This window comes from Aythya ferina, assembly GCF_964211825.1.
Source record: "Aythya ferina genome assembly, chromosome: 2".
Classification (NCBI taxonomy): domain Eukaryota; kingdom Metazoa; phylum Chordata; class Aves; order Anseriformes; family Anatidae; genus Aythya; species Aythya ferina.
This window is the reverse complement of record NC_140297.1, coordinates 26,575,826-26,601,125: the sequence shown is the minus strand read 5'-3', so window position 1 is coordinate 26,601,125 and position 25,300 is coordinate 26,575,826. Positions and strand designations below refer to the sequence as shown.

The 25,300-nt window shown below is 36.4% G+C and overlaps 1 protein-coding gene across 3 annotated transcripts in view; it reads left to right on the top strand.

The window, feature by feature from the left end:
- SLC25A13 (solute carrier family 25 member 13) overlaps positions 1-25,300 on the top strand; it is a 105,540-nt gene that overhangs the window by 56,441 nt on the left and 23,799 nt on the right. For all 3 annotated transcript variants that reach the window (XM_084510219.1, XM_084510218.1, XM_084510217.1), the window contains 8 exons: positions 78-216; positions 1,046-1,139; positions 1,315-1,399; positions 3,642-3,726; positions 4,203-4,361; positions 10,497-10,549; positions 11,462-11,542; positions 23,859-23,999. In XM_084510219.1, the coding sequence (XP_084366345.1) occupies positions 78-216; positions 1,046-1,139; positions 1,315-1,399; positions 3,642-3,726; positions 4,203-4,361; positions 10,497-10,549; positions 11,462-11,542; positions 23,859-23,999 (837 nt within the window). The remainder of the gene's footprint in view (positions 1-77; positions 217-1,045; positions 1,140-1,314; positions 1,400-3,641; positions 3,727-4,202; positions 4,362-10,496; positions 10,550-11,461; positions 11,543-23,858; positions 24,000-25,300) is intronic.

The following is a 25,300-nucleotide window of genomic DNA, read 5'->3' as shown; positions in this document are numbered from 1 at the left end:
TTAATTTTATGTCAAGATTTTTCTAAATCTTTTAACACTCTCCCTTCTCTTTTCTTCTTTTACTGTCTCCACTCTAGGCTGCTGGAGGTACCACTTCCCATCAGGTCAGCTTTTCCTATTTTAATGGATTTAATTCTCTCCTTAACAACATGGAGCTCATTAGAAAGATCTACAGTACTCTGGCTGGAAATAGAAAAGATGTGGAAGTCACTAAGGGTTGGTATAAATGTTTGCAGTCTGGAAGTTTCCTTGGGCATTTGGCTGGGGCAGGGTGGAGGGGAAGACCTCATCTGTATGCTTTTAAATCCATGGGAGGGGGAGACAGCCTGCTTTGTTCCCATTTCTTGGTACATCCGTAGTTTTGTACATTCCTGCTGGAGTCCACCTTCCAGGTTTTTCATTTGTTTCCATCAGAAAAAGGTCCTGGTAAAACTGGCAGTGGGGGCAGGGTGAGGAAAGTATGTATAGATATTTAAAAGTTTAAAAAACTTCCTAGGACTCCTGCCAAATTGGCAGCCTATTAAAGTGACCTTCAAGGGTAGTTGAAGAATTCCATAAACTTGTATTGGCGGCACAGTAAGCTGATCTACAAGCTTGGAACAAGATGTTATCTGCTATATCTAACCACTTTTATAGAGAATTCCCTGTGCAACGCCAAAGTTTCATTAATGTGGCCTACCCTGACTATGCATGAAAAGTTCCACATCTCTTGACTCCTGATTTTTTTTGCCTTTTTTTTTTTCCCCCTGACCCGCAACTGATTGATACCGTATGTCAAATATCCTAAATCCTGCTGATAGCACTAAGCTTTAAGACCAGAGAGTAGTGCTCGTTTGCATGATGGATATACCATTTCAAACATACATTTATGTAGCGGCAGGAACGCTTTAGTGGTGGGTCACTTTTATTTCTCTCTCCCCCTTCCCCTCCACACCAGCATCTTCTGCTTAATACTAAAATATAAAGTAACTCCGAAGTGCTTTGGATTACATGTATCTGGGTTGATTAGTTTTTCTTTCTCTTCTGTATTTCTGTTCTGTTGCAGAGGAGTTTGTTCTGGCAGCTCAGAAATTTGGTCAGGTTACACCCATGGAAGTTGACATCTTGTTTCAGTTAGCAGATTTATATGAGCCGCGGGGGTAAGTGAAGAATTATCTATCCTTCCCTTTTTTCTTTCCTCCTCTCTCATACTCTGAAGGAGAGGGAGGTGGCGGTGGGAAGCAGAAGGGTGTAATGTAGTGGTCAAGTGCGGGTAACTGCTTGTGATCCAAAACCTATTTGTAAGCAATCACTAAGCTGAATTAATTTCCTCAGGCGCATGACATTAGCTGACATAGAAAGAATTGCTCCTCTGGAGGAAGGGACGTTGCCCTACAACCTGGCTGAGGCCCAGAGGCAGGTAAGAACAGGAGCCAGCAAGATGCTGTTATGTATTGTGTTCTGTACTCAGTGTTAGATAAATAGATATCCCACCTCTCTATGTAGTCATAAAGCTGAGTTGCTTTTCTCTTGTGTTTTGTAATATCTGTGAGGAATATCTTCTTGTTAGAATTTATTTTTAACCTGCATCATGTCATTTCCATCTCTTCTCTGTGCCCCTTTCTCTTGGGTTGCATTTTGACAGGTTAAATGTAATTTACTTTGGAAAGATAAAACAAGATGTATGAGTGTTATCCAGCCATTTAGTAAATATTAGGTGTATACCTAATTAAGTTGTTTATGTTTCATGATTCTGTTGCTCTCTGTTCTTTTTAATGAGGAAAGACTTCCTGCTCTAAGTATGGATGGTAAATTCAGCATCTAGTCTATTAAATGACAGCCCTTGTTCTGAAAATGCACGCATGTTCAAGGCTTCAGAGTATTCTCTGCTTTGCTTTACACTCTGCTGAATATCAAAATAGGAGAAATTATGTTTGGTCTACCATCACAATTTCACTATAAGCAATAATATTCTCTGTATGTACAAAAACTAAAGGTCTTCTCTTGATGGTATAACAGAAGATGAACTTCTGTTGTGTTAGAGGAAAAAAGAAGTCAAACTTACTGATTTAAATGTCAAACTTACTGTTTTTTTAGTTTTTATATTATTGTAGCATATGTTATTTTTTCATGATACAAGTTACTATACAGATAGATTTAAAACTAAGTCTCTGTTTCTGTTTTCCTCTTTCTCTCTGTCTATTTTAAGGCAGTCTTAACTTTGTGTCTTGTGAGACTAACTTTTTTTGTTTTGTTTTGTTTTCCTACTCTGGGTCTGTGCAGAGACGCCAGTTTGACCACAATGATTTGATGCAGGCTACATTTTTAGGGCTACCAGGCCATAAGCCAAGCCTGCATGTGTATGTGTGTACACATGCGTCTCTTTCACTTCTCTTTCTTTTTCTCCTCCCTCCCCTACACTTGAACACCACCACCACAACTTCAAGACAGTATCTAGGATGGTGGTTTTCTGTTTGTTTGAGCAGTGACTAAATGTTGACTCTGCTGGGGTGAATTCAAATGAGTAGGCTCCCAAAAGCTGGCCGTCTATTCCTAGAAGACTCCTAAAGGAGTTAAAAGCTTGGACCTAAGATCAAGTAACATAAGTTACAATAGGTGGCAGTAAAATGTAGCCAAAAATGCGGAGTTCTGAAAGGAGCAACATCTTCAATTTTTGCTTTGGGGCCACTGTCTTTGCCAATATAATTTATGCCATTTTAAGAGGCTAGGACATATGAACCTGCTTAAAATCTCACCATTTCTCCGTATCTGCCTCTACCTTTTGGTTTTCCCATCCAGTTCCTTTTTAATGTCATCTGCTTGATGCTCAAACTGAAATGATTTTCAGCAACACTGATGCCTTCATCTTGTTTTTTGGCCAATTCCAGATAGATTGGAGTATTAGCTTAAACCTAAACTTATTTTCAGAAAAAAAAAAATAATTAAAAAAAAAAAGTATATAAAATCTATATATATTTCAGAAAAAAATCTATATGTATAATCTATTTTTCAGAAAAAAATCTATGAAGTACTAAGGAACCTGCATAATTTTTGTTATACAGATATATTTTCTGATATATTTTTACTTATATATATATATATATATATATATTCTCTCATTGGATAGCAATTTTTAATCTGGAGCAGTTCTGAAATGTATTTTTCATTCACTTGAATCTAATGCTCATGGAGTGTAAGAAAACTGAAATTGTAGGGGTATTTTATGAAACCCTATTGTCCTTGAGCAAATGTATATGAATAATGCTCGCATACATGCTTTGACAGCCTGAGAGGTAATAGGCACACCTATTTTTGGCCACAATTCCAAACTGGAGTTGCTTTTAGCTGTAGAAAATTAATAACCTAAGGTGTAATATGTGTGCCCTTTTATATGCGTATTTGGATTGTTGATTTTAGAGTTGTATAATTTCTTGTAGCATCAGTCTTTCTTGTATTTTCTGTCCCAAACTGAAGAGGCTGTACTATATGATGCTTAGAAATGTATTGAAAAGAAATAATAATTAAAAACAAAATCTCCAATGTATTCTGGGATTTTCTCCAGGTATCTGTATACTGTCTAATCATGAAATATTCCCTTGTGAAATACAATTGTCTGATTATTTTTCTTGTTCTTTCTTTTATTTTAAATCCTGTCTCAACAGAAAGCTCCGGGTGATGTGTCTCGACCTGTTCTCATCCAGATTGCAGAATCAGCGTACAGGTTTGCCCTTGGTTCAGTAGCTGGAGGTTAGTCATGGCTGAGCAAAATAGAATTCATCTTCACTGGTTTTTGCTTGTATTTTTTTTTCTTCTGCACTTCTTCCCCTTCTCCACTTCTGCCTTTCAATTGAGTGTGGAAGGCTTCCCCATCTTTCCCTTGAATCCACATCTGAGGACTGGGATGACTATAAGATAGAAGGGGAAGAGGTGGTCTGGTCTACAAGAATTTATGGAATTTATGGAAAATTGTTGGAGTTTGCGGGTGGTGTTTCTACTTAATTTTGTCACCAAACCAGTTTCAGAAGAATCAGATTAATAATGAAGTAGGGTCAAGAAATGCTTTTGGTTAAAATTGTGGGTGGTAGTTTTATATATCCAAAACATAATAAGGAGAAAAAAAAAAGATAAAACCAAGTGCAGAGAGAGAGAGAAATGTGGAAGATGACAGTTGCAGACAAACACCACAAATCATTATTTTCTTACAGCTTGATTTTTATTTGCAGCTGTTGGAGCCACGGCAGTCTACCCAATTGATTTGGTAAAAACTCGTATGCAAAACCAGCGCTCTACAGGCTCTTTTGTGGGAGAACTTATGTATAAAAACAGCTTTGATTGCTTCAAGAAAGTGCTACGTTATGAAGGTTTCTTTGGGCTTTATAGAGGTAAGTTTGAAAGGTGGCATATACTAATAAGATACAATGAAGAGTTCAGGGGAACAATGAGTTTTTAAGACCATTTTGTAAAGACTTCAATTTTGTCTGGCTTGTACTTTTGCTTCATTTAAAATCTCATATTGATTTGCATTCCTATTCTAGCTGAACTGTCTGTGAACTTATTGATAATTAAAACATTGTAATGAGAATGTCTTTGTGGGACCTTTCTGTCCTTGCCTTCCTCATCTGCAATAGGGTAGCAGCAGCAATTTCCTGTAGCGAAACTATATTATTAGTCAAGTTTTCATTCCCTTAGCAGTCCTTAGTACCAAGAATGTTTTGTCCTGTTTAGTAAGAAGTTAGACAAATCATCCTTTCTGGTTTTGTTTTGTTCTGTTCTGTTGTTTTTTTCAGTGTTCTTTCTCATCTGTTTTCTTACTATTAAAAGCATACAACTGTATTGAAAATATGGCACCTTGTTATTAACCAGATCTCCTTTTGTGATATCTCTTGTGACAAATCGAATCTCTTTGAACCAGTTCCATGTGCTTCACTGATCACTGGGAATTGTCATCTTTATCAAGTTTTATGTATACCTCTTCTGAGCTTGTCAGTGTTGAGTCAGCCAGAGAGATTAGCTGGGATCAACCCACTTAGCTTAATATACGTAACCATTATTCCCAAGTTACGAAATTAGTTGTTCCAAGCTCACTTTATAGTCAATGGAGAAAGCTCTTCTACTTGGTCCAGGAACTAAATCATCCTCACTTTAGACATCTTAGATAATTGCCCACAGTCAAGTGATGGATTTTTTATTTTGTCCTTGTCACCGTTATGGTGTTAGTGATGTAAGTTCAGGTAAGTCAAAAGTAGTTATAAAGAAACATAAACTACTGAATTCTGTGCATTTGTCTGTAGTTCTTTTCTGTCGAAGAGATAAAGCAAATTATATTTCTAGTATCTGCATTACTGAGATATCTTTCCCCCATCTGCCATGTTTATTGGGGTGGATTTGAAATTTGCATTATTTATTTTTAGCAATCTTGCTTAGGAACTTTTTTAATTTTTGAAAATGAGAATACTGTAATGACTGAACTGAATTTCTAAAAACAGTTGAGTCAGGAAAGAGGAATAGATTCAGTAGAACAAGTTATGGTGTGGCAAAGCTGTATGCACCTGAAAGGGGAAAACAAACAAACAAAATGGAAAAACAAAACAAAACACGCTAACAGTTGCATAAGACAAAGTGTGAAACAACTCTAAAAGTAAGTGTTGTGATACATGGGCACTCTGTAATATAAGATCTGAGTTGCTGGAAGTTGGCTAAAGAGCTTCTCCACAAAATACAGACTTCGTCATTCTTTCAGCACAATTGGAGACGGGAAGAGTCTTGTTATCGATTGTGACTGAGACCATTTTTTGAGTAGGCCTAGTAATTTAATAAAGGGTATTGACATGGTTTCCATTTTATAGCACTCGGGATCATAAAAAGTCTCAGTTATTGGCTAAAGAACAAAATATATTCCCTGCAAATGTATGCTTGCTTTTTCCATGATCCTGAAAGAATAAATACACAGAACTCCACAACCATCCACTCCTGTCTTATGTAAATTCTGAACTATGGTGATTTTTCACCCAGAAAAAAAAACTCAGAAATGTCAAAAATGTGGATTCTTAATTCAATTTGTTTGTTGTGGTTTTGGAGTGATCTTTCATTGCCAAATTCAGGAAAATATTGAAGCCTCCATCAGTATAGCTTGGTTTTCCATTCTGCATCCCCTTTGATACTTTTCAGTCTTCCTAGGCATACAGAATAGTAAAATCCCAGACAGTTTGGTGGTGCTGGTCTTCTAAACCCAAGACAATAATCTCATTTCTGGATTATATAAGAGAAATTGTGCAGTGGCAAAGAACACCATCATTTCAGAGGCAAATTGAGACCTGCACTTGTACAGATTCTCTACTTAAAAGGCAGCCTGATTTAACTTCTCTCATTAAAAAGAGTGAAATGCTGAAAGCTTCCTAAGAATTTGGAGCTTCCTCTGCGCATTTCCATAAATTCAGACTCTTGCCTAATTTCTAAGTAGATCATGTCGGGGAAAGCTGAGCAACCACGTGCAGAATAAAGGTTTCCAGTTAAGCTTGAGAGAGGACAGGAAAATTTGCAAGGAGCATTTTATACATCAGTATGTTTACACAATGTAGCGCAGTAAAGTTATAGCATGAATCATGTAATTCTAATCTTAGTTACCAGGCTAGCTAAGACAAACCGAAGTACATCACCTTTTGCTCCTTGTCAGTAACTGCTGTTCTTTCTTACACTGTGTGGCAGTCAGAGTTAGGCACATTTTTTTTCTTCTACTGGAGAAGGGAGCAGTAATTGGTAGTTTTCTCCTACTTAGCTGAATAGTGATGCAAAACCTTTAAGAAAAAAAAAAAAAAAAGAACAACAAAAAAAACTTGTAGAAACATTTGGAGCAGTGGTCTGTTTGTCATACCACACTGCAAGATAGCCAGCAGGAATTACAAACCCTACTCTGAACCCAGCCATTTCAGAGGATATTTTTAATACAAGGCACATAGTTACATCCAGTGAACTGATTTTTTTTTTATAATTATTTTATTCCAAACTGGAAAAGGGCAAAACCACCATGTTGTAAACCACCATCTCAGATAAGGATAAATTACACCATCTTGTGGATGTACAGAGAGCGCTAAATTCTGTTTAATGCAAATTTGGTTCTAAGGATAATCAGCATTTCTACTGAGAAGATGCTTTGATTTTTTTAAAAAACCAAATGTGATATCAACCGCTTTAGAATCGTTAACTTTATGATATCCATTATTTGAATGCTGCATTGTTAGATTAATTTTTGTTAAGACTGTGCATCTGAGATAGAATTTTCATCTCTCTTTCTCTGCATGGCTTAAAAGAAAATTCATCTCAGGTACCTATAATTTACTGTTGTGGCTACATTTATACCTGAAATATGTATTTAGAAACTTGCAGGTATTTATATATATGCAAATACAAGAAAATTTTGGAAGCTGTGATCTGTCAACATCTCTTCCAACTGATGAGGTCACCTATATTTCTTAATATTATTTTAATTTTGTGTCCACCTAACAAGTCACAGAATGCTTCACAGTCTTAAGCAGTGAGATTTAGAGATTATTTCATCTATACCTGATAGAATTTTTATGGAAAATAAAAATACCAGAGATAAAATGCAGCTCATTAAAATGTTCAGTAGCGGTTTTCATTTTGCTTAATGCCACTTCACCAAGAGGATGAGAAAGACAGGAAATGCTGTGGAAGACTGTTATCTGTGATCATTAACTGGTAAGGAACCTGTTAGTTTTATTTCTTAAGATGGCGCTTCTAACACTGCAGTGACCCCAGATGCCTTCTGATCTTAGATCTTAACATCCATTCATTCATTCATGATCCAACTTCATTATTCTCGATGGACTCCCATGCAAATGATACAAGACCATGGCAGGAGCTTTCCTCTAGAATATGCAATGAAGAAGCACTTTTGTAGAGTGGACATACAAGCCTACTCCTACCCTAAAGTTTTGTCACAGCACAACATCTTCATGAAATAAATACCCTGTTTGCAATCTGATCGAGCTGTGCTTAAATGGCAACTGGAAATTAATTGTCCAATTTCTCATATGAATCCTGTAATAGAAAAATGTTGCAGTATTCTGTTCCCACCTTAACATCATATGTCCAAATGGTTTCAACTATTTAACCTACACTGAGCAACAGCTCCTTCACTCTGTAGGTTTTTCTAATACCACGGGAAGACGATGTTCATTACACAATGTGAAGCTGAAGTTTCACTGTTAAGTCTGAAAAATTCTTTGACCAAATAAGACTTGCTCAATACCATCACCACAACTGAGCTGGATGAGCTCTTGCATGTATATTGTTCGGTTATATTTAGGCTGCTTTCAGAAAGTAACTCTGAATGTAGCTTTCAGTAATCTTTCTCACGTAAAGAGCTATGAAAGAGCACTGGATATATAAAAATGGGTTGTATAATGTGTTTGCTATATTCTATACTAGCAGGCTGCTGTTGTGCAAAATGTTATTCTGGAATGTTACAAGAGCATACAGTTTTTTAAGACAATTCTGAGCCTGTCCTACATCTGTGCATGTGACACATTGCTGATCTGCTAATGCACAGTGATATTGAAAAATGCTCAGCATGTCAGGATAACCCCAACAGAAAAATAGCATTTTCTTACGTGTCCCTAGATGTGCTATCTTTCTTCTCAAGCCTAGCATCTCTATTCTCCTCAGAACTCTTTCAACAGTGTTTCAGGGCTTCCATCAAAAGGATAAATAATAAAGAGAATTGAGTTTTGATAATCATAATGTATAGAATGCACAGGTACCACTTGGAAATAGCTTTATTACATAGGTATGAGAGCAAATGAAGAGTTCTTCTACCTCTCTTAGCTGGAGACAGTGTCTTTTTAATCACCGAAGATACAAATTCATTAGCAAATATGTCTGAACAAAGCCACATCTGTCCCATAGATGTAAATTTAGGCTAATATTGTAGCAGATACAAAGAGAATTTGGTCTTTATAAGATTAAAGCTGTAAAAATTATATTCAGTGTATATCCTTGCTTTTATTCTTAGTGTGACAGATGTACAATATTCAGTCATACAGTTGTGATGGTTTTAATGTTTTTTCATTGAGGTTTGAATTCAAGTCAAATATGCAACTAAAATTGATTCCAAAACTCAAATTCTGAAATTATACTTAGCAAAATCTCTTCTTCTGAGCAACTGTATGTGAACTTAGTATTACTGCACTCTTTTGTTTGAATATTCAGCCATGTGATCATATTTCAAATTGGTTTTCTCAGGTAACTGTTAGGTGTGTATGTGTATCAGGTGTATGTGCAATTAATTACTCTTTTTGACACTTTAAAAACAAAAATACTAATACAGGGGCAAAATTTTAAAGGTGATAGTTTATAAATATGTCTGGCTTTTTGGCTCCCACAAGCAAAATGGTGCTATTCTCTGCCATCTTTTCCTTGTTAAGGAAACTAACCAGTAACTGGTAGTAACCAGTAAATTGATAGATGGTAGCAGAATGGAAGAATAGGCTAGTCCAGTGCATGTTCATTTTTCTTTGTTATTCTGATGTTTAGCTTTTTGGGAAAATGCTTTTCAGCAAGTGAGCTCTTAGAGGTGGAACCTTAATTGTTGTCTCTTTTTCTCCAAAAAGAAAACCATGGAGACCTGCAAATATCAGACTTAGTAGAAAGTACCCAGAGGTGCTGCCTGAGCTGCTAAAACAAAGGGGTCTGCACCAGCAGCCTATTCTAGCCTGTGTGATTTGAATGGTGCCTTAATTTCATTATCCTTGTGAACGCTTACAACATCATTCTAGCCCCAGGCTTACTTGGTAAGCTCTGCATGTTTTTGGGTTGTGTTGCCCAAACGAGATACAGTCTATTCACTTCAGGCAAGTGAAACCAGTAGTCAGATTCCCACTTCCAGTTTATACTGCATCACTTCTAACAAAATAAAACAGGAAATTCCATACCCGGGAAGAAAGTAGCATAATTTAAGAACTGGTGAGTTAACTGGGCAAAGTGCTCAAGAATGCAGTCATACATGCTTGAATGTTTTGCATTATTTTGATTCTTTTCCCCTTGGATCCCACCATCTAGTGCTACTGTTTTTGCCAGAAAAAGGTAATGCACACATGACTTTTAAAATAAATACATCTTATATCTTAAAAATTCATTAGAAGGTCTTCAAACGTTTTTCTGCGAAGATGCAAAAAATAAATGTTAGTGTAGCACAAAGTACTGAAACATAGTTGGCAAAATCTGTATTGGTGTTTGAGTGTAAAGCAAGCTAATAACACAGATTTAAAAAAGCTAAAGTAGCTATGGTGTATGTAGGAAGTTAATCTGACTTGAAGTGAAGTGGTAGCACAAAGTTTGTTCTCAAAATGGAATGTTTAAGTACTCTCATTAAATCTAATAACACAAAATCGCTGCAAAAATTGCCCGTTTCTAGGTGGTGATCTCTACATACATTTGTTGATTTGTTTAGTTAATACCAAGTTACTTGATGCATTGAATTCTCCTTTTCCACGTTGCAGGTCTGTTACCACAGCTATTAGGAGTAGCACCAGAGAAGGCCATAAAACTTACCGTAAGTTTGCAAACGGATTATTTTCACATTTCTCCACATTTTAAAATCTGTCTAATTATAATTAGCATGTTAAAGATTTTTATTCTTAATGTGTCAGCTACATGGTACGCTGCATTCCATCATTTTTGCTTGATAGAAACTTAATTACAAACGCACAAACCAACTATTTATATCTCACTTGCAAACGTTACAGGTGGCACACAAGTCACATACTTACATGTATATTTTAAGAATTTTACTGAAAACTTATTGTTTGGATTTGCTCCAAAATATAACAAGCTTACTCAATTTCTTCATCTTATCATCCTATTTGTAAATAGTTCAGGCCTGAGCAAAAATTTAGTAACTATTTATTGGGTTTTGTGGGCTTTAGTTGTTGTTTCTTCATGTAGTTTAATGTTTGATTTTTGCACTACTGGAAATTATTTGAACATGTAGTGAAGTGTTGGTAAAAATAGCATTATATCCCAATTTCAATGACTGGTTATTCATAAAAACTAGTAGAATGCATTTTAAAAACAGAAAGGTACTTACTGTTGTTAATGGGATTACTATTGCATTAAAAATTATTAAACATTCTGATATTAATTTGGATTTATGCTTAAATTTCCAAATGTAGTGAACATTTAAAAAATCTTAAATGAGTTTATCATTAATTTTTAGACAGTGATAATATTATTTAATTATTGAGTTTCCATTTTTTTCCAGTCATTCATTAACTGAAAGCTGAAAATCGTTGTTGGAAAGAAAATCTTAGCTAACTTTGCAATATGTCATTTGGTTTATCTAGTATCTGTTAGCTTGGTAGCTTCATGGTTGTATTTGCATTTTCAGTTGCACAAAATTTGCAGCTCATGAGTGTTTTCTCCAACCTTTTAATTTATCAACTTTCATAAATGTTTGTTTTTTAAGGTTAATGATTTTGTGAGAGATAAGTTTATGAGTAAAGATGGCTCTGTCCCGCTGGCTGCAGAAATTCTTGCTGGTGGCTGTGTAAGTATCTTTAATTTCCTTCCTATGAGATACATGAAAGTACAGTGTGTAAGGTTAACTATGTGGACTAAGGCTTCTGTTTAACCACAGATCCGGTTCAAGAGCAGACTCTGCTAGAGCATCTCAGTTCTTTCCTAGATAGGCCAGCCGCTCTTGATGAAAGGGTAAATGTTTCTGTGCATCGTGCCTTTTAACTGCGCTGTATAATTCTCACAGCTTAGAGTTTGTTTCCTTAATAAAGAATGTGTCTTTATGAATGCTGGCTGTAGCTTATGGCCTAAAGAGGATTCATGCTAACCTTTCCAGAAGTTAATAATTAGTTACTACTTTGTGGCACCCACTCTGCCACGTCACTTCTTTCCTGATGTGTTATTGTGCCCACTAATTTTCACTTTTTGCAGTGATACTGGCTTTTTGAAATGGCAAAAACTACTCATGCTTCTTTTGAGTTCGTAGCAGACGTAGGCTGTGTAATGTTAACTCAGTGCATAATGCATTCCTGAATGTAGGCTGTACTTAAAACCCACTACGTTTTTAAGATTGTTTTCCTTGCACAGAGTAGTATCTTAATGAACAACTGGTATATTACTGGGTAAATGATAATATTTCACATTTTGGTCTCGTTTTGTCTGTTCACATTACAGCTTACTTTATCTGGCATATTGATTTTGTTCTAGCAAATGCAAATACTTGAAGTAAAATGAATAGTTGTTCAAAGACCAGTGCACTTTACAGATAAAGAACACTGTTTATTTAAACTGGCTTTGATCACTGGGGCAGAGCAATGTTGGTATATTTTCAATCTATCTTTGTTTCTGTTGTCATAAGACAGATGAGGTCACATTTTCAAGCAGCTTCTACCTGTGTTGAAAACGTAGATTGAGCAGCAACTTAAAAACAACTGCTTGTGTCTTAACCTCAGTAGGTGCAGACATCTGTTGTGTGTGTGCTTGCGGAGAGCATGCTGCGATTATCTAAGCCTCAGGGTGCAGTGGCTTGATTACGTTGCAGGCTGAGAAGCCCCGGCTTTCTGTAATTCTCAGGAGATGGGGCAGGATTTGGCTGCTGTCTCACTGCTCCCTCTGTTTGATCACTGACCTGTTGTAGACTGCCAGGTAGGATCCCTTGTTCTGTAACTTTAGGAGCATTCAGGGGAGAAGAAGGGGGGCGGGGGGAGTGAAGAAGAATGTGGGTCTCTAAAGCCCTAAATAAAACGCATGCTGTAAATGAAGGAAAAATGCAATAAAGTACTTGCAGAGGAAAAAGTATTTGCCCCTTACACTAATAAAACATCTTATGAACATAGCAGCCATAGAAACTCAGCAAAATTTTCATTTAAAATGCCATTTGATCTAGAGTTTTTATTTTTACAGACTGCTGTGAATTTTTTTAATGCGGTAGAAAAAGCACTCTTTACAGAGACCTGTCATTCACGAGTACTGCAGCAAGCTTTTTGCCAGTAGTTCACTGCAAACTGGGGATCTGCTTGAAGAGATAGGTGGCTTGAGATGTGTCTTAAACATTCTGTAAGCGTCGGCTTGTCATATTTGGTATTTGAAATACACGTTAGGCATGGGATGCTGCATAAGGTTCTGGCAGTAGACGTGCGGTGGCAGAGTGCCCCGGGTTTCCTTTTAATCCGAGTGCTCTGCTTAAGGGGATATTTTGGTGCCAGGCAGGTAGGCTGCGACTCGTCTCTTCTGCAGGTGGTCTTTGTGGTTTTATTTTATTTATTTATTTGTTTGTAATTTTAAACTGAATTCAGACTGGCAACAGAGGCTGTCATTACAAGTGGTGCCTAGCGTTTTGGGGAAAGGAGATGAATTTTTCTCTCATGGTGTAAATATATGCATAAAATGTGAGATGCCAAAGGCAGGCCTTTACCTCAAGCTTTCAGTGTAGGACTGGCCTAACTTTTTGTCCCAGTTTAAGTTGGTGTGAAGCTTGTGATTTCGATGGAAACAGTAAGGACACTGTTGAATGCTTTTGAAAATTTTCAGCCTTGGATTTTACCTCATTCCAAAATGTAGTAATCGCGTATGTGGGAGGCAAGAAGACAGAAGAGAGCACGATGTGTTAGTCTAAAAAGGGGCAGCCAACTAGGATGAATTTTTTTAAAAGAAACCTGCCCTATCATCTTTCCAGTCTCCACATCCAGTTCTCAGCTGCGATTGTGTTACAAACACAGATGTTAAATTTTCCTTTTTCTCTGCTTATATTTCCCCAGAGTGCACTCATCGCTTAAGCAAGGATTTTGTGGGGGGATTCGTGCTAGGTTTTAATGGTTTAAATTCCAGTCCTATAAGTGCGTTATAGCATTGTTACTTAAGAAAGGGAGGACCAAGCAGATACTTGGATGGTTTTGGCTGTTTAGTAACATAAAGGGCTTTGAAGGGGTCAGTATCACCTGAGCAGCTCCACTCTGCTGGTCGCCCAACCATTGCCAGTCGTTGACTTTTAAGTCCCTAAGGAGCGCTCTTTGCATCATAATTACTGAGAATTAGTACACATGGCTGACTTTTGCACTTGCAACTAAAGCTGATTGTTTCACTGAACAAGTCTTTTTCTGTTTTGTAAACTGTTTTCTCTCCTGAAAAAAAAAAAAAAAAAAAGAAGAAAAGAAGAAAATAGAAAGATCCTTTACTCCCTGACCTTGTGGCACTTAGTTCAGTTAACAGCCTGTTTCATAGCTTTTTATTATGTGAAGATGAAAGTGATAGTTTGAGGTGTTTTTTTTGTTGTTGTTTTTTGTTTTTTTTTTGAGACCCTCAAGAATACAATTAAAAGTACAGCCTGGATATTTTTATACAGAATCTTAAGGAGGGTTGTTATGTTAATCGCTGACTCAAAATTTCCATCTCCTCTGTAAGAATTTTTCCTAGTGCCTATAGGACTTGTTACCTATGTAAATATATAAGAAAAGATTTGTACGATGACTGAAGCCCACCGCGAACACTGGTCTCTCCTGTGTATTTAGGACTCTTATCACTCATGCGAATCCTATATAGCCCTTACCATTATTAGACCAGTAAAAAGCTCTGGTTCCAAGACATAGTGTAATGATACTATAGGGCTATGATCTGCTAAGCCTCTAAATGACAAATCTGACTTAACTTCCTCGAATGAAAAAGTGCAAAAAACGTTAGGCTTGATTTCTGTTGATGCTGTAACTTACCTTCAGGGATTCTTAGATAAAAGGATGAGTTTGGGTAAGCTCTAAGTGCAACCTAAAGTCTCTTTATTTACAGTGGCAATAATCTTGTAGTCTTTTTTTTATGGTCTTTAATTTATATATAAAAAAAGAAAAAAACCCTACTCCAACTGATTTTAGTTGCTTTAGTTGCTCTCTTCAACCTAATTAGTGAAAAGCTTCATTTAAAAATAATCTGATATTTTTTGGTACAGCACTGGTTATTATTCCTGTTGTCAGGTTATATTAAACAACTAAAACTATCTGTAAAAGTGTCATAAAGGTTATTTTTGGGGTTTTGAAATGTTAGCTACTTAGTTACCACTACGGTTTTAGATGAGACAATCATTTTGCTTATTTCCTTAAATATATGAAGCAGTTTCACGTTTAATTGAAAAACACACACCGTGTTTCTGGAACTAACAGTGGAAGAAATGCAAAGATTGAAAATAAAGAGCGATCAGAAAATACACACATTAAGAAAAACAGGAGAAGTATTATAGCATGGCTGAAAAGAAACAGCGATATAATATACATGGACTTGTCTGCTTATAGCAATACAATTATATAGGTAAATTGGAGACCTAATGTTCTGCAAGAAAAGGGAGAAACGTTTTGCTTTGTAACCTTTCCTTCTGCTCTCCCTCCTCTTTCCAAGTGCACGCAGTCTTTTCCTTCCCAGCTGCTCAGTGTGTGCTCACTATTAGCTAGTTTAAATCATGTAGCACAGTACAATTACAGACCCCGTACAGATCTGCTTTTATTTAAGCTGTCAAGACAATTTTAGGCATATTTCTAGAGACTTTATAGTAATCATCATAAAGTTGAAACATATTGGACCTGCTTGGACAACCTCAACTCTGCCATGGAACATAAAAATTAGATATGGTTAAGACGGAGTTCATCTAGAAAGTGCAAAATCCTGTCCAGAATTAATTTTTATGAGGGAATACGATGTGAAATTCCAGATGAATTGTGCCAAATAACCAGTCCAGTGCAAATAGTTTTATTAAGCTACTTACAACGTTTATTTTATGTTTGAGAGAGCAGTAAAGATAAGTCCGCATCTGAGCTGCATTTTCTCTTTTGCATTGTGTTTGAGGTAGAGAGATGGACTACAACTGCTACACTTCCTAGATCTCTAACTTAGAAAAATTCAGACATTTCTAAGTTGGAGGCTAAACGATATTGAAGGTGTTATTCTTGTATTCATTTTTCAGAAACCTAAATCTGACAAAATTCTGATCTATTTGGCAAGGAATTGTGAGCTATGGATAAAAATGAAACTGAGCACTAAGAAGGCAGGGACGGAATCCCTGCGTGTATATCTGAAAAAAAATCTGAACAACTCTTACCACAGTAAAGTCTTGGTACAGTTTATTGAGATACTTAAGTAATAATGGTCTTCTTTACAATTACTCACAGTAGCTTTGAAAGCAAATGGCATACATTTCTTTTCTTGTACTCTTAACCGATTTGTTGTAAGATGTCTATTCTCCCTGTAGCCAGGGACTGTAACTTCCAGTGCTTTAAAGAGCAGTTCTACATACACGTATAAAAGCCCAGCAGTCACATTTCTTGTTTAAAAAAAGGTTCAAAAGGCTCCTAATATTTTTTTTTTCTTGCTGAAAATAAAAGTATTTACTGCAAATAATTGATTTTGTTAAATAAATCAGATTAAAAGTATATGTAATTTAATTAATATAATGTAACAGTATACTGTAATTAATTAGATATTTTAAAGTATAGTTTTCTTCTCTGAACCACTAATTGTAGTTATTTTCAGCATGCTGGTTCTAAGTAATTTTAAACTGATACAAAAAAGAGCAGCTCGATATGGACTTAAATTTAACTTCACGTTTGCAAACCCATTGTGTTTCAATGCTGCTTTGTTTTAATTGTCTGGGATAAATTTTCAACTAATCTTATTTTAAAGCCTTACAGTAAAGTTTGGGAAGGCAACATAGGGTAACATGATAGCCCTTCCCAGAGGTTGTACCAAAGGGTGGGGAAGTTCCTGGTGTAGGGTTCCTGCTTTTCTTTGACCTCACCCCACATTTCCTTGCAGGTTTGGATGTTTTAAAAAATAGTTTGCTGCATCTTTCACCCGGTCATACCTGTTTAAACTGGACTTTCCTGAATACATTCAGAAGTTATGCAGACCATGATATCGCTCTACTTTGAATTTTCCTTTTAGATTAGTTCATTCAATTTTAATTTTTTCTAAATGTATTTTCCCATAACAGCTAACATTTACTTTCCCCCTTTCCTTCCCCTCTCCTCTTCCTTTTCACATCTCTTCTTCCTCAGGGAAAAGAAAAAAAGTGAGACACAGATTAGGGGTGGAAGTTTTACAAACTGTAAAACAAAAAAGGGTGCATAGATGTAGGCTGATATATTTCTTATTATTGAGCAGTTCAGAACTATTAAAAAGCGCATTTTTGCCAGCAAACATACCTCATATTCTTTCCATGATTTTTTTTTTTTACTATTTTATTAGAAATATTGACTGAAAAAGTTTATATGAAGATGCATTATAGCTTAAAACATAATTGTTTTGACAATTATATTTTATTACCCATCTCTTTCTCCTGTTACTACTTCTTTTACAGGCAGTAAAATATTGTAGTGTTTACCAGTGCAAGTTCAAAAATAGCAATAAAATAAAAAAAGGAAAACAAAACCTCAAGTTCAAATCAGGAATTAAAATCTAGCTTTCTAAGAGAAAAAGGAAGATATTTATTGATGTCACAGTAATTTATGATGTGACCAAGAAATAATGGGTCTCAGTTTTAATACAGCTACCATGCCTTAAGACTTGAAAGGTCTGTAAATCATTAAACGATTCCACAACTAGTCAAAATAGACAAGTAGAGCAGACAGAGCCAAATGTTAACATATTTGACAGGTCTGTAGCTTAATTGCTTTTATAATGCCAATCAAGAAGGCTCCACTTTGATTTTTTTTGGCTGGGCTTCTGAGAACTGAATTACCTATAACATAGAAAATATCAAATCCACAATTTTAAATTATTTTCCCATCGCGGAGCTGGTCAGTGCTTATAAACAAACCTTACTCCTGTTTGTTTCTGTTTAGCCCGGTTATTAATAAACTACTGTAGGGAAGTTGTCACAACTTGTATCTGAGTCTTGCAAATCTGTACGAAGCAGTAGCAGGAATGTTCTTCTTTTCAGGCTAATTACAATTCTATTTATGAGCACATTTACAGGAACGTTTGAAGAGGCTTGCTTTACGTTTTATGTACATGTGGACATTAACAAGAGTTCGTGATTATAGCAGCGTTCGCTGTTTGTGCTGCTTCAGACTAAAACCTCTGCCAGACCAAGAGAAGTCTGTCCTCGGAAGACAAGAAAGATTAGCTGGGGAAAAACACAGTTCTGCCTGAGCAGCATGAAAGCTGTTTCTGTGCTAGCCTGGTCGGGGTAGTGAAAAGCAGATGATTGAGGGCTCAGGAAATCTCCTCGTGGTCTGAAGAAAAGGTATTTACTATATGAACTCCCATTGCTAAAGAGCATTATCAGAATCCTGTATAGATAGGACCGCAGATGAGAGCACACAAAATAGCACAAGATGGCTTGTCTGGATTTTTGAAGCCTGGCTTTATCTGAAAAAAGGTAACACAGAACCAACCTTTTGAGAACCCAGTGTGATTTACCTTTGACACAGAGTGCCACATAATTAAGGTTTCCACCTTTGAAATATATAAGAAAAACAGTCACTTTGGACATATGTCTGTTACTCAGTACCTTTTCTGGTAACAGGCAAGTCCATAGTGAAATCACCTGTGCAGCAGCTCGACACAATTCATCTGATGATATCTTTTGGTATCTTTTGATACATAAACACCAAGACTTTTACAGGTAGTTTGGAGCACTGCAATGGCACTCTGTAAATCTCCCTTCTAAGCCTTAGAGTTAGTGATTCTGTGTTAAATCATTTATGATTATTTATTTTTAGTAATGTTGCCCTTTGTTGAGCATTGTGGATGGTTATTCTTGAATCTCTTGAGTGCCTTTTTAATTTAGATTTATTTATTTTTTTTATGATGGAACAATCTTAATTTTGTGTCTGTACAATGCTCAGTACTTTAGGAACCTTGACTTTAATTAGGATTAATGTATGCTAGCAACTGCACAAGAAAACAAGTTGCATCTGGCAGGCAGCAAGGAGTAAAGGCTTGGAACCGAGTGTGATATCCCATATGACTGGATATGATAAATAGTTGTCTAGAAATTTAGGAACTTGCACCAGTCTGTCGTCTTGTAAATCCACTGAGTAAGCAAGACATTTCAGACAATTTCTTTTCAAGAGGTTAATTGTATAATATGTTGCTTATGTGTTTTAATGGTTGGCATTAATTGCTATAATTGACATTCTTGGGTGATATTGTTGGAAATATTAACACTCTCATAGCAGTAGTAATCCTTTCTTCATCCATAAACACTAAAAGATGGTATGTGACAAGTTGGATAAAGAAGAAAGGTCCAGGCTGACCCTAAATGCTCTTAGCTGAAAACAAGAAAAAGGCTAGGGCTCAAAGTAGTAAATAAGGTTAATTAGATGTGCTAGAAGAGTTAATGAGCAATAGTAATGAAAGGCAAAGAACTTAGTACTTTCTTCTGGGATGGAAAACAGAATTTCCTTCCTGAATTGCAAGTTGGGTTATTTTCAGAACCTACATTGAAGCTTTCAGATGGATATTTGAAAGCTTCAGGAGGGTTAGATCTGGTGTATTGATTTCTTATCTAGACTCAGAGAGACACAAAATGTGGTTACATGAAAAAGAATGGAAATTTCTTGTCTTAGTGTAATGAAGCAGGTGAAAACCTGTTTATTTACCAATAAAATTTATTACAAGGTGATTTAGACATGTGAAGGAGAAGAAAACATTCTGACTTCTTAAAACTGGGGTGTTGTTAATCTGGTCATTATTAAACTTTTTAAAAATTATTATTTCAGTATAGGGTGGGCTGTATTTCCCCATGGACAATAAAATAAAGCAACAGAACACCTCAACTATTCCTACTTCTCCTTTCTGTTCTGTGGGGTAGGAAAGTAGAAGGAGGAATGTGATAGATAGTAGTGCTACTGTACAAGGCTATACTGCCATCGAGAGGTGTTGGGTGATATCATACCAAGTACACAGTTAAAGAACTGCAGAAGTGACAAAAAATATATTTATAAACATTCACATACATATGGATGCATGCTAGCTGTCCACGTGTTAAAACACGCTGAACATTTTATGGGCATGCAGATTTCTAGTAACACGTGTATCAGGTCTAGGATGATGGAGGGATGTATCTCTTTTGTTTTCTTGCTTTACATCAAACAAGACCGTAAGTGCTTGTGATCAGGTCAAATGTTAAATTCTTTCTAAATAATATGGGCCCTCTGTGGGCCCCTTCAGATAATTATGCACCAGCTCTAGGTATTCGCTCCTGTAAATAAGCCAAAATTGTAGCTTTTATTTAATCACATGATAATAAAAGCAATGGATTTGCTGTTCCAATTAGATCGTTTGTTTCTTTTAAAAGATGGAAAAAAAAACAAACAAACAATAACACATTGGAAGAGGTGATGAGGAATTCAGAGTTGGGGGTATTCAAGCTTGTAACTTCAGTCTAGAAAAATTAGTGTTACTGGGAGCTACCTACATCAAACATTTGATAAAAGTTATTCCAGAATGATTTTTGTGATGTTTAATGGAGAAATCATTAAGCTTAAGCTGCCTGAGCTTTAAACTGTGTTTATTCTGGCCAAGAAAATAGTATCCCAGTTCTTACCTTTGGGAGTGTACTTTAAAAGTTTAAAATGAGGAGATAAACTTTTAACTGCAGAAGTTAACAGATAAAAAGTTAAACTTTTTGCCAAATAAAATGACCGATATGATACAACATGTTGGTTATGTTTTGTCTGTTTTCTCCACAACAGTTTATACCAGTACCATGAAGAGACTGAAAAAAAAAAAAAATAGATGAATGAGATTTCTTTCATTGCATTCACTAAGTAAAAACTCAGACGGAAGGGAGAAACAATGCTATTGTGATTCAAGCTACTGATCTGGAGATCAGGGTATCTGGAGACTGTTACTAGTCAACCTAGGGGGACACACACACTGGGCATACAATTAACCTCCTTACCTTAAATCCCCTGCTTGTAAAACTGGAGTCATTGTACTTTCCTCACAGGAGCACCGGGAGGAAATGGCCATTAATATTTATGAGAGAGACACTTGCATGCTATGATGATGAATAACACAATAGGAGTTACCAGTACCAGACAAGCAAGAAATCATTTCATTAGATAGTAGCCATCTCCAGTTTGCTTCCCCTCCCTTTTGAGAGTAAGGATCTGCAGTTACCAGCATAGACGGTAAAATAACAGGGTGATAACAGCTCCCCACCAGGCAGCTGTCCCTGTTACCACTGGAACTGCCCATGCACCGGCTGATGGCAAACCAGCCTTCGTCTCCATTGCCAAGTAGGCAGGTGGCAGAAACCCTCCTCCCCAGACCTTCTGTCAGGTATCGTCTGCCTCATCGCTTTCAATTACTCATCATTTGATTTTTGGGGTACACTTTTGGTCAAATTCAGGGGATGACAAAGGTTGTGCAGTGTGCTGGGCTAGTACCAAGACGGATTTGTAGAAAGACTCCATTGGAAATTTCCAGTCTCTTTGTTAGATGTCCTTTGTGGGCAACGAAACCAGTAGTCCTCACATCAGTTGTTCCAGTGTTTTTGGTAATGGCTGGTGCGTACGGCTCTCAGTGCTTTAAAAATTTGAATACAGCGAGCCTGCTTGTGTGAGGTGGGTCAGTAATAGCATCCCCATTTTTCAAACGGCAAGCTGAAACAGAGAAAGGCTTGTGTGATGTAGCCAGAGCCACAAGCATGGGACGCTCCAAGTATCACCGCAGCCAGGTTGGACATGCAAACACAAACACTGGTGTGTGCCAGCACTTTAAACACTTCCCATTCATTAAAATTCAGAAATTATTTGCCTTTATTCTCCTTTAAAATCAGGTACGTTTCTATTTCCTTTCTCTAAATATGGAATTCACTTATAAACATCTTATAGATTTTAAAATTACTCAACATTTTGGTGCATTAATAATCATAAATTAAACTCAATTTTGCTGTCATCTTTTGAGTTTTGATATGGTTTTCCCATAGTGAGTATTAAAGAACCACTTCATGTGGAGTCATGCACAATGAACTGCAAGAATCATACTGAGAGAAAGCAGTTTGTTTGTGCTAACCTAGATCAGTTGATACGAATCGTTAAATAGTGTATTTTAGGGGATGGCTGTGGTGTAGCAAATTCGCAAATGAATATTAGCACCTTGCAATTGGGATATTATCCTTTTAGGAATAAAAAAGAAAAGGGTGATGGCATGTGGGAACACTTAATATTTGTAATACATAGACCGTACTGTTTATTACATAGGAATTTAAAATTCACCAGAAAATCCTTTCCAAGATTTTTTTTTTATTATTTTGAGACTTTGCAAGATGAGTAGACAAGTAAAAGAAACTGTCTCGTTTTTTGTTTTGAGTGCTTACTTAATATGTTTTAAGTGCAAAACTGAAGTCAGTACATGTGCCAAATAATTTATCATTCTAATTTCTGATGGCAATAAGAATAGCAATTTTATATGTACCAGGATTCTGGTTTGGTAAATGCAGTTAAATTAAATTATGCCAATTTGAAAGTCAAAACCAGTTGAGTTACACAAGAGCATGCTTTTTCTGGTCAAAATAGGAAACATTTGGGATATTTTGGGGGTTATGTAAAGACTTTAATTTGTAACCACACCGTGTATGCTCAGTCTAAGTGGTAGACAAGAATAGTTGTTCGTGCGATTTGCCATTTCTTCAGCACATTATTTAAACCATATTACTGTGCCTATTTTTTATTTTGAATGATAGTTAATCTGAGCTGTGATTAATTCTTTTAACATTTGGATAATTTAAAAAAGATGTGCACATACCATATGCATACTAGACATGGCTGAATGGAAGTGTTTTTAAGGGGAATTTATTTTATTTTAGTCGGTTTTGTTGTGGGGAGTGTGGAGGTTGCCCTTTGGATAGTCTGTGACTTCTGAACCTAGAAAGAGCATAGATGCTAGGCCTTATAATTAAGAAATTAACAGAAATTAGAAGGACACTGACGAATTTGGCCAGATAGAGCTTGAAGGTTTGAATACATGCAGGCTATGTTATGTAACCTTTTTTTATTTTTTCTAATTTTTAACTGGGGATCTGTCGGTGTAGCAAAAAGGTTATGTTTTATGCTATATACTGTGAATGAAATGAGCTTTGCTAGAACTAGTTCATAGTCTAAAATGCATCCCACCATTGCGTTTTAAATCCGACTAACTTTCAAGATCTGTTGAACGATACCTTACCAACAAATGGAGGCTGACACTCTAAAAACATTGAACAGTTTGTGATTAATGGCATCCTTCAGTATTGTAGACCTTCTCTCTTACTTGCTGCACAAATAACGATGTGGAGCTCGGATTCTTGAATCAAACGGCACTTAATGACACTGAAAGTGGTGTTTCACTGGGATTTTAAAAAATGAAAAGTTATCTGCAGTTCTGGTCTTTGGAATCCCTGGGTGCTTTGTTGTATGAATTCTTGCCAAAATCAAAAAAAACTTCTGCCAGAGTTTTACTCTTCAATAGTGTTTTCACTTTCTAAGTACTGACAGGTTCATCTCGAATTCTTTCCTTAGTTACTAATTCTTTCTTTTGCTTCATTACTTGCTTTACAATGTTCTTGGCTTGTCAGTATTGCATAAATTGGTGTTTGTGAATATATCCTTGCAACAAGAATTGAGCTAGCGTTTGGTTGATGTGCTGCAGTGTCCTGCAGTGGCTGGCCTGCTTCCTCTCTGTTTTCTGACCATTCATCTCCTGTGGGGTAGGTTTCTTGCCTTGTGAGATGCAGTTCGTTAGCTAATATTAAAACTCACATCTGCTAATAACTCAACTGATTGCAGCAGGATTAAAAATATCTTCTCTCGAATGTATCGGGACGTTATGTTGGAAATAATTTAATGAGTTAACATGCTGCCTTCTATTTTTAATTTCAGGCTGGAGGTTCTCAAGTGATCTTTACCAATCCACTAGAAATTGTCAAGATTCGATTACAGGTAGCTGGAGAAATTACTACTGGACCACGAGTTAGTGCCCTCACTGTGCTACGGGACTTGGGCTTCTTCGGTCTCTACAAGGTACTTTTTTATTTATACAAAAGTTAAAAGACAATTATGAATATTTCAAACCGGAAGATAATTTCAATGCTCCCTCAAACTTTAATGAATGAACATAATTGTACTTCTTTTTAATTCTTTTTTTTGTGTATGTGTGATATTGTATCTTCATTTTTCATTTCTAATTAAGGGAAGGAACTGTCTTGTGTTTGTGTGGTTCTTTTGAATTTCACTAAAAATTCCTTTTATCATTTCAGCAGATCTGGCTGTAAGTATTGTTCATTGAGGATTAGTTTATGATTCCTGATGTTCTGCCTGGTGTAAAAATAGACTTATTTTCATCTGCTTTCATGATATAGAGCTTACAGTTGTGGAGCAATGCTTTTGCTTTTCTGTGTTTGATTCAGCAGCTTTCCCAGATGTCATTGTTAATCTGGTGGTGGGAATTAATTACAGCACAATGAGGAGTGAGGAAATACAGACAGTGGGAGCCCAGCGTAAAAGTAAACTCCTAAAGCAAGCTTCCTCTTACTAGTTTAGAAGAACTTCGTAACAAATAATCTTGGGAAAAGCTGCTTTAATGAATGTGCTCTATGCTTGTGCTTTCTCCATTATCCTCCATACATATATATAAATACACTTATATGAAAATAAAGTTAGGTTTAATGTTAGACCAATAAACACACATGCACACACACAGACTACAGCAGGATTAAAAACATCTTTTGTAGATTCTAACAGGATGTATGCTTGGGTGTATAATTTAAAGGGCAAACATACTCCCTTCCACTTTCAGATGAAGTAGACAAGATACGGAGGGGCATGGAAGGTCCTGGAATACTTTGAGATAGCCACTACGCTAGGTATTGAAACAAAAATTGTAATGAGTGCCATACACTGCAGACCATCATGTGGTGTTTCTTAAAATTTCACAGCTTACTCTACAGGAGAAAGCTTTCACACTGGCTGTTTGTCCCAGTGTTTCTAGTGCAGTGCGTAGGATTCCTCTGTTTCTTATTTACAGCAGTGCAACTGTAAACTGAAGATGCTTCAGAAAAAACAAATGAGCCCCATCCCCCTCCTCCACAATATTTAAATTTCATCCACATTTTAAAGCTCACAATCCTTTTAAATTGTTCTTTTAACATTACAAAGAGGAAGCCTGCCCGGGGAGTAGATGTATGTATGTTTTGGCCTGGAGAGAAGTAGCAGGTCTGAATAGGATTTAATGGGGAGTTGTTTTTCCCTTTAAATCGACTTGCTAATTTTTTAGGTGTTTTACTGAAGCTGATGCCATTGTGTAAACTCCTAGTAAATGACAT